This window comes from Chrysochloris asiatica, unplaced genomic scaffold (assembly GCF_000296735.1).
Source record: "Chrysochloris asiatica unplaced genomic scaffold, ChrAsi1.0 scaffold00445, whole genome shotgun sequence".
In the NCBI taxonomy this organism is placed as follows: Eukaryota; Metazoa; Chordata; class Mammalia; order Afrosoricida; family Chrysochloridae; genus Chrysochloris; species Chrysochloris asiatica.
In genome coordinates, this window is record NW_006408963.1 from 1,204,008 (window position 1) to 1,212,644 (window position 8,637).

At 52.1% G+C, this 8,637-nt stretch overlaps 1 protein-coding gene across 1 annotated transcript; it reads left to right on the forward strand.

The window, feature by feature from the left end:
• The first annotated feature begins 5,978 nt into the window (after positions 1 to 5,978).
• Positions 5,979 to 8,080, forward strand: RPL10 (ribosomal protein L10). The gene is made up of 6 exons (XM_006877204.1): positions 5,979 to 6,017; positions 6,740 to 6,798; positions 6,884 to 6,991; positions 7,104 to 7,242; positions 7,665 to 7,827; positions 7,911 to 8,080. The coding sequence occupies exons 1-6, from the start codon at positions 5,995 to 5,997 to the stop codon at positions 8,061 to 8,063; spliced, it is 645 nt and encodes a 214-aa protein (XP_006877266.1). The 5' UTR covers positions 5,979 to 5,994; the 3' UTR covers positions 8,064 to 8,080.
• Positions 8,081 to 8,637: the final 557 nt, after the last annotated feature.

Genomic DNA, 8,637 nt, shown 5'->3' on the forward strand with positions numbered 1-8,637 from the left:
CCATCTTGTTTGTTCTCCCACAATCCGTCTTGATAACCATTATTCACTACAGTATCGCAAGTTACCCATCTGTATTTCATTTCATCAGCTCCGCCCAGACAGATTGGATAGTACTCACTGGTGATTCTGCCTTCCTCCATGCCTCCACTTAGTCTTTTAAGAATGTTGTTTTAAAAATGTATTTGCAATGAACAAGTCATTGGCCTTGCAAAATTCTATCATGCGATCTCCAGCATTTCTATCACCAAGGCCATATTTTTCAACCACTGGTCATTCCTGTTGTTTTTTTTTTTTACCAACCTTTGCATTCCAAATGCCTCTTGATTACATGTTTGAACATTTCAGACTGAAGAAGATGGTAGAATTTGTCAATGTCATCATAGCTGGCTTTAGTGGTTGGTATGTAAATTTGAATAATAGTGTTATTAACTGGTCTTCCTTGTAGGCAAATGGATATTATCCTATCACAGACAGCATTGCACTTCAAGACAGATCTTGATATGTTCTTTTTGATGATGAATGCAAGGCCATTCCTCTTCAATTTGCTATTCCTGGCATAGCAAACTATGTCGTTGTCAGCGTCTCAACGGCCAATACGGGTCCATTTCAGCTCAGTTATGTCTAGGCTATCGATGTTTATGTGTTCCGTTTCATTTTTGACAATTTCCAATTTTCCTAGATTCATGCTCTGATTATTAATGGATATTTATCGCTGTTTCTCTTATTTTGAGTTGTGCCCCATCAGCAAATGAAGCTTCCAAAAACTTTACTCCATTGTTGTCATCACAGTCAACTGCATTTTGATGAGGTAGCTCTTCCCCAGTTGCATTCGGAGTGGCTTCCAACCTGAGGGGCTCATTTTCTGGCACTATATCTGCCGGTGTTCTGGTGCTCTTCATCATGTTTCAATATTTAATGATCTGGTGCTGACCGTGTTCCACGGCTACTCAGAAGGTTTTCAGTCACTAAATATTGGGAAGTAGTCTGTCTCTCCTCCTTCCTAGTCTGTGTTCATCTTGAAGTTCAGCTGAAACCTGTCCACCGAGGCTGGCCCTGTTGGTATTTCAAACACCCATGGCAAATCTTCCAGAATCACAGCAGCACACAAGCCACCACAGTATGACAAACTGACAGACGAGTGGAGCAGCCTAGGGGAACAGCTCCAGCCCCGTGTGGAAATCACAGTGCGCTATCTCACTGACAAGGGGCAGGGAAGTGGCACTGGATACTCACTGTGATTTCCACGTGGCCTGGGCTACTCCGTTAGGCTGGAGTGGTGGTCATGATGGGAGACACTTGGGTGGGCAGAACACAGTTGAATTGAAGCGTACCCTTGCCTCACCATTGGCTGAAAGGAAGGGGATAAGGTGCACTCTGGAAGCTTCTAGAAGCTGCTAAGTTGAAGAGGAGGCAGCAGTACTAGGGGCCAAGCGCTACCAGTAGGAGTTAGGTGGAGAGAGGCCAATGCCAGTAGGAAGCGAGCTCCCCCAGGTCCATTCTGACAGGCAGGCAGGAGGGAGCAAGACTGGGATAATGTCCCAGGTGTCTTAGCTTTCTAGAGCCCTTATAACAGAAATACCGCAAGATGGGGTCTCTGGGGGACGGGCGTCATCTCTTCAGCTTGCTTCTTGGTTCCCCACCCATATGAGCTTGCTTACCTTTGTGCTTATTTAGTCTGTTCCACCCCACAATAACCCTCCTCATTCACAGGATTAAGACAACCCAGTCCCAAATTGGATGAGAAGAACCACTGGGCTAGGGTTAGGACTGACTATATGTGTTTGGGGTGGGGGTGGACACAGTTCCATCCATAATACGCAGAGGAACTCAGGAGAAGGAGCAGCCCCAGACCCCCCCTTTGCTGGTGGTAAGTGGTTAGCCCCATCCCCAATGGCCAACCCCCCCCCCCATCCTGGACCAGCCCCACACCCCAGAGACCATATCGCTTCCCTACCAGGTGCCCTCCCCAGCTTGGCCACATTTCATTTCCCAAGTCTGGGTTCTGTCTGGCTCAGGACACCTTGGAGGGACACGGGAAGCAGAGTGGAAGGGCTCTTCCTCTGATTCCACACCCGAACCTTACCCTCGCTGCCCCTCCAGCCCTCCCTGTGAGTCAACAAGGACACAGTCACATTGGTAGGGGTCCTCACGGCTGTCTCACCCACTCCAAAGGCTCTGGCCTACTAGTGGCTGTGGCAGCATGAAGTGGGAGCTCAGAGGTCCCGCTCAGGGGAGAGGGCAGCACAATAGGAGACGCCCAGAGCCCATTGTGGACACCTGACCATGGCCTGACAAAGTGGGGATCAAAGAGCTGCAAGAGCTTCTGACACCCGCGTCTAAAGAGCAGTTACCAACCAACAAGCAAAGGCCGCTGCCAATGCAGATGACACTGAGCAAGGAAGGCAAATGTCTTTTTTTTTCCCCCCATTGGACTTTTTTTCAAAGTTAAATATTTTTATATGTTACTGTTTTTTGGATTGTTTGACCTCTATTGACTTTATTTTTGAAATTTATTTTACACTTACAGAACAAAAAATACATATTCATTCAAATGTCCTAAGGGCACACTCTGCCAGCCAGCCTCCTGCCACTGTCGCCGCTTTTCTAGGTAGGGTCTTACACTCATGCTCTTCCTTCTTGATGGAACTGGGATCCTCTGTTTCTGAAAAGAAAGATGAACTCCGTCCCCCTTTTAGTGACACATCCTCTACAATTACAGTTGTGACCATCACAATTAATCCTGCAGACAATGACTCGACTCATAACTGAGTCATAAAATCCTCTCACTGCTGTTCTCCATCGCCTTTCAACAGATCCATGTGGAAAAGAGGGGAACTATTCAATACGGGATTCTACCTGATCCTCCGCACACTCATGAAAGTGTAGAAGGCAGATAGACACTTTATGCCTTTATAGCCCCCCATTTTTTCATAACCCAGTACACTGAAGAAAAAAGGGTTTTCCTTGATATGAAGAATCCTTCCATTTCGGTTGGAATTTTGAGTCCCAGCATTCATAAGCAAAAGCCTAGTCCATCAAACTGTAGCAATTTGCACTTATCCACAGTATCAAAGGAGCTCTGGTAGAGTAGTGGTTACCAATCAGGCTGCAAACTGCAAGGTCAGCAGTTCAAAACTACCAGCTGTTCTGTGGGAGAAAGATGAGGCTTTCTGCCCCCGTAAAGAGTTACAGCCTCGGGAACCCTGTACAGAGTCGCTATGACTCAGAGTACACTCCACGGCACATAACAACAGTATCAAACGTCTTTATTTTCCTCAGTTTGAGTTTTGGTCAACTAGCCATCCAATCTAAGTCAAATGGGTACTAGTTGCAAGTTGGGGAGTTCGCACACACCTCCCTGCACTTCAGACCAGCTGGCTGTTTCACTCTCAGCCCTAGACCCCAGGGACTAGGTCAGTGCCCATGGGCTCAGGAGTTGACACATCTTCCTAAACATCAGACAAGACAGCCCTTCCTTTTCTCAGGCCAAACTCATCCCATATCTTCATTGCTGCACTTCCCCCATTTCCACTCACAAGGCGCCCCCAATGGTCAACCAGCAAGCATACTGTATGGCTCAAGGGTTCCATTTGAGTTTCCATCCTAGAAGGGGGTTGTCAAATGACTTCTTTCCACCAGAAAGTTGGTTCTTTTGGAGACAAGCTGTTCCCATAGCAACAAGATGCTGGGTCCCCAGAGCTGCTTGTTCTGGACACAAATGGTGGCTGGTGACTGGCTTTTCCGTCTCACCTGCTGCTCCAGTTAGACAACAGGCCCCCACAGAACAGGACTGGCCAAACCCAGATGGGCCCACTAGTGAAGCAGATCCTAGGGGTGGCAAGGGCAGCCTGGCTGGGGGAGTGGGTGTGTATGGGGTGGGGGGCGCTTCCGGCCAGCTTTGGGGATAGCCACACTTACAGTCCAGCACATGGGAGTGTGGGGGGAGAAGAAAAACCAGAGCAAAAAACCCAAAGAGGGAGAGGGGCTGTGTGCTGACGACCGCTGGGGTGGGGGGGCAGGCTTGTAGTGTATACCCTGTGGTTGGTTGATGATGCATGGAGGAGATTGTAACCACGGCAATGAAACAGATATACAATAGGATGAATGTAAAACATGTTCTCCCATGTAAAGTATCACATAATTCACAATAAAACATTAAAAAGAAACAAAAACCTTACCAACTCAAACCCATCTTCCCCCCTGGGACCCTCAGGTTCCTTCCACCTGGCATATCCCTTCTTCTGGCCTCTCCAGAGTTCTTTGCATGCAGAGTCCTTCCAACCCGGCTCTCCGCTTCCCTCTTGGAATCCCTGCAGAAGTCTAGGAGTGGCTGAGCCCTGCGCCAAGCCTTTTGGACACGCTGGCCTACATCTGGCACCCCCACAAGTGTGCCCCCAGCCAGGGAAGTGATGACTCCCTAGAAGCCTCCATAGCTATGTGGCGAGGTTCAGCCCAGTCCTAGTCTTTCAGAGACCCCTGGGGAAGCCTGAAGTGGAGCCGTCAGGGCTCAGGTGGGGGCGCACCGCCCAGCAGAGCTTCTCCACGTGAAGGTTCAGGGGGGCTGGGCCAGCGGCCCCACTCCCCTGCAGAGTGGCCAGTCCTCTGGGACCTGCAAGATCTGAGCCTCTGGGGTGGGTGGGGCCCGACTCCGCCCATGCGCCCTCCAGTGGGAAAAACCACTGGGACGCATGATCCCTCTGTATCTGAGGGCCCTCAGTGATCTCCCGCCCCCTGGCGAAGGCCAGGTGTCAGCTGAAGGCTGGATCTCCCGGCGGTCCTGCCGGTCAGGTGGGTTCCTCGGGGATGCCTGCCTTGCGGGACTATGCCAGGGCAGACTGTTCGCTCACTGTCGCCTCCCCTCCCAGAATTGTGCACAGACACCTCGTTCACCGGGTCGCCAAGCTCACCCGCGTCTCCTGGGACACCCCTCGTGTGCCGGGTGTGTGTGTGCACGTTGTGGGGCATTGGTTCACGGTCCGCAGCCGCCAACTGGGCAGAGACTGCTCAGGACCCTAAGTCAGCGGCAGAGGCCAGGCCTGGGCCACACCTTGGGCCCTGCAGGGGAGGAACGCGCAGGCAGGTGGCGCAAGGGAGTATCCCAACTGGGCGTGGCTGCCAGCTCCAATGCCCACTGCTTGGGGGCTCCTTTAACTCTACTCCAGCCGCAGTATTGGGGGCCTTCTACACGCCCAGAGGGCCTTTAGGGGACGGAGCGGACACGACTGTAACCGCGATTTTCTTCCTGGACCGGAAGCTCAGGCTTTGTCCTGGATCTGGCGTGGTCCCTTGCCCTGGGGGCCAGGAACGGGGACACGGTAACGAGGCTCACAGCAAGACCTGTGCCGACGCTTGGCTCAGCGGAGGACAGCCACCCCCACCCCCGCGTCCTCGTGGGCAAAGGAAGATCAGCGAAAGCGCGGACATGGCGGACTCGCGCCCCAAGAGCGTCGAGAGGGCGGAGTGTGTCCTCGATTCGTGTCCTCTGGGGAATCGGCTCGTGGCTGCCCCAAGCCCACCCAGGGGAACGTTCCTCCTATGAATTCTAAAAACGTTGGTCTTTCACAGTTAAGAACTTTCCTTGGGCGAAAGCTCTACCCCCACGTTTGTCTGCAAGTTTTCTCAAGCTACAGGGTGAGGCCAGACTCGTCCACTGGCCGCCCGCTGGGCACCCGTACCCAGCCATCTTGGCATTTTGCGCATGTGCCGAGTCTTGCACGCAGGCGCAGAACGTCGCTGCGTCTATGGTCCTGACGTTGTGAAAGAGCGTCCTCACGCCCTCCTCTGGACTCTATGGTTCTCGCGTAGGAAGGTGGGCGGACTATATAAGTCGTGCACGAGCGTGAGAGCATCTCTTTCCCTCCGGCGCGGTGAGTATGCGCGTCTGCTGGCCAGTCCAGCTCCTTTGCTGGCCTCGTCCCCTGCTTTGAGGCCTGCCCTCGTGCTCTGTTCAGCCTTTATCTGTTTCGTTGCAGCCACAAAGATCCTGGTGTTGCCATGGGCCGCCGCCCAGCCCGATGGTAAGTACCGAAAAGAATTGCATTTAGTCGCTGGAAAACAACCCTGGGGCGGAGACTATCTAGAGCAGCTGGCCTTCCCTGGGAACGAACTCCGCACGTTCCTCTGTCACGTCTTACGGTCTTGAATTATGCTAAGCGCTGCTTTCGAGTTAAAACTTCGGCCCTATCTTGAGCCGTTCCTCCATTTACTCGCGGACCATTGGCTGCGTGTGTCGCACTAAGATCGCCCTGGAAATTTCAGTTAGCCGGTCTCGTTCTGGGTCCTTCAAACTCTATGCCTTTCGGCTCGATTCCGCCTTTGTGTGCAGCTTCCTTATTTCCGGACTTCATGCCGAGCGGACTTCTCGGATAGCCGCCAGGGCAGCTCCCGATGATAATCCAGTGCAGCTGCCTCGGGAGCCCTGGCGGGGCGCTGTGGTCACTTCACTTAACCGAGGGACTGTTTACTGCCACGTGCCCGAAAGTATTCTAATGAATAGCGTGAATTACGCGTCAATATGCAATGAAAATTGAAAATATGGGTGAAAGTTTACGTTCTAGGGAGTTGTGGATTGGATAATGGGTAAAAGCCATTGTTTGCAATCTAAGCTGAATAGCTTTTGCCTGTGACCAATGAGATTCAGACTACCTCTTGCCCTCTTTTAAATCTTCCTGTGGGGCACTGGAAGGGCCTGTGCACTTTTGAGCAGAACCTTCAAACCTGGGTTTTCCCCCTCTTGCAGTTACCGGTATTGTAAGAACAAGCCCTATCCCAAGTCCCGCTTCTGCCGAGGTGTCCCTGGTAAGTAGTGGATGCGCTCCCTAGCTGGTTAGGCCATGCTAACTACATGCCCACAGCCCCCCAAACACTCATTGGCCTTTTCCAGATGCCAAGATTCGGATCTTTGACCTGGGTCGGAAGAAGGCAAAAGTGGATGAGTTCCCACTCTGTGGCCACATGGTATCGGATGAATACGAGCAGCTCTCCTCAGAAGGTGAGGCGAGCACTGCCCCTGAATGACCTTGGACCAACTGGAGGGCTTGGCCCTCATCCAGACAACACATGCCACCTGGCTTCTTTGTAATCTTGTCTGTCTCCCTTACTAGCCCTGGAGGCTGCCCGTATTTGTGCCAACAAGTACATGGTGAAAAGCTGTGGTAAAGATGGCTTTCATATCCGAGTGCGGCTGCATCCGTTCCATGTCATCCGCATCAACAAGATGTTGTCCTGTGCTGGGGCTGACAGGTGAGCCAGGACCTCTGCCCGTTGACCTTGGTGAGGCTCTTGTTTGATGGGCTTAGACTTCGGGTATAAAGTAGAGGTGTAATCACAGATTTCAAGTAAGGCCAAAACCCGGCTAAGCCGGAAGTAGAGGGTATGGGAGTGATTCCTCTTGTTCCGAGCTCTGCCACATCTATTCCCTGGTAACATGCAGGCAAGATTTCCTCTGGGTTTGCTTTTGGGTATTTTGTCCTTTGCAGCCGATTAAGCCGACCGTCTTCCTTCACTGTGGGGGCCGGTGTGCACCGACTGCAAACAGCAGCCTCCTCCTCGGTAGTGTACGCAGCCTGTTGGCACGTATAGGTTGCCCTAAGGGACCCTGGAGACAGCCCTTTCCTGCCCTCGTGTCTGTGACTTCGCTCTCACCTCTGCTATCCCTAACCTAGGCTCCAGACTGGGATGCGAGGGGCCTTTGGCAAGCCCCAGGGCACTGTGGCTAGGGTCCACATTGGCCAAGTCATCATGTCCATCCGCACCAAGCTTCAAAACAAGGAGCATGTGATTGAGGCCCTACGCAGGGCCAAGTTCAAGTTCCCTGGGCGCCAGAAGGTAAGCAGGGCTGCCACCCACCCCCACTCCTTCCAGCTTGTGTCCCTAGGCTCCTAACCGAGTTCATTCTGATGGTTCCCCAGATCCACATCTCCAAGAAGTGGGGCTTCACCAAGTTCAATGCTGATGAGTTTGAAGACATGGTGGCTGAGAAGCGCCTCATCCCAGATGGCTGTGGGGTCAAATACATCCCCAACCGTGGCCCTTTGGACAAGTGGAGGGCCCTGCATTCATGAAGGCCTTGGTAGCACTGACCTATGCCCTTCAATAAATTCACTGTGTCAATGTGTGTCTTGTGGTTTCATTTCTTGGGGTGGGCAGAGCTGAGGAGCTTCTGGGAACCTGGGCCTCAGATTTTGAGACAAGCTAGCAACTTTTCTGAGTCGAGCCAGTTGAGGGGTGGGAAGCTGTTCATTTGGGATCTCTAGTTGGATGTCCTTGAATCTTTCCTGGCCAGAACATGTACAGGGCTTCCATTGAGTATCCTCATCCAATTGGCTGGAGAAGAGCCTGAAATAAGTAGTAAGAGCTCCCAGACACAAAAACTTGAGAGTTCCCTATCTGGGGTCACTAAAAGGAGATCTGTGGCAGTGTTGTGGTTATGAGTTTGGCTGTTAACCTCAGGTCAGCAGATCCATGGGAGAAAGATGAGGTTTTCTGCTCCTGTAAATATTGACAGCCTAGGAACTACCAGCCGCTCCGCGGGAGAAAGATGAGGCTTTCTACTCCCGTAAAGATTTACACCCTCGGAAACCCTGTACAGGGTCGCTATGGGTCGGACCCGACTCGATGGCACTTAACAACAAGGAA

Bases quoted from the DNA above. Each gene is read 5' to 3' on its own strand.
- RPL10 (XM_006877204.1), top strand. From the start codon at position 5,995: ATGGGCCGCCGCCCAGCCCGATG. The intron at 6,018-6,739 runs GTAAGTACCGAA...CCCCTCTTGCAG, and splicing joins GGCCGCCGCCCAGCCCGATG to TTACCGGTATTGTAAGAACA. The intron at 7,243-7,664 runs GTGAGCCAGGAC...TCCCTAACCTAG, and splicing joins TCCTGTGCTGGGGCTGACAG to GCTCCAGACTGGGATGCGAG.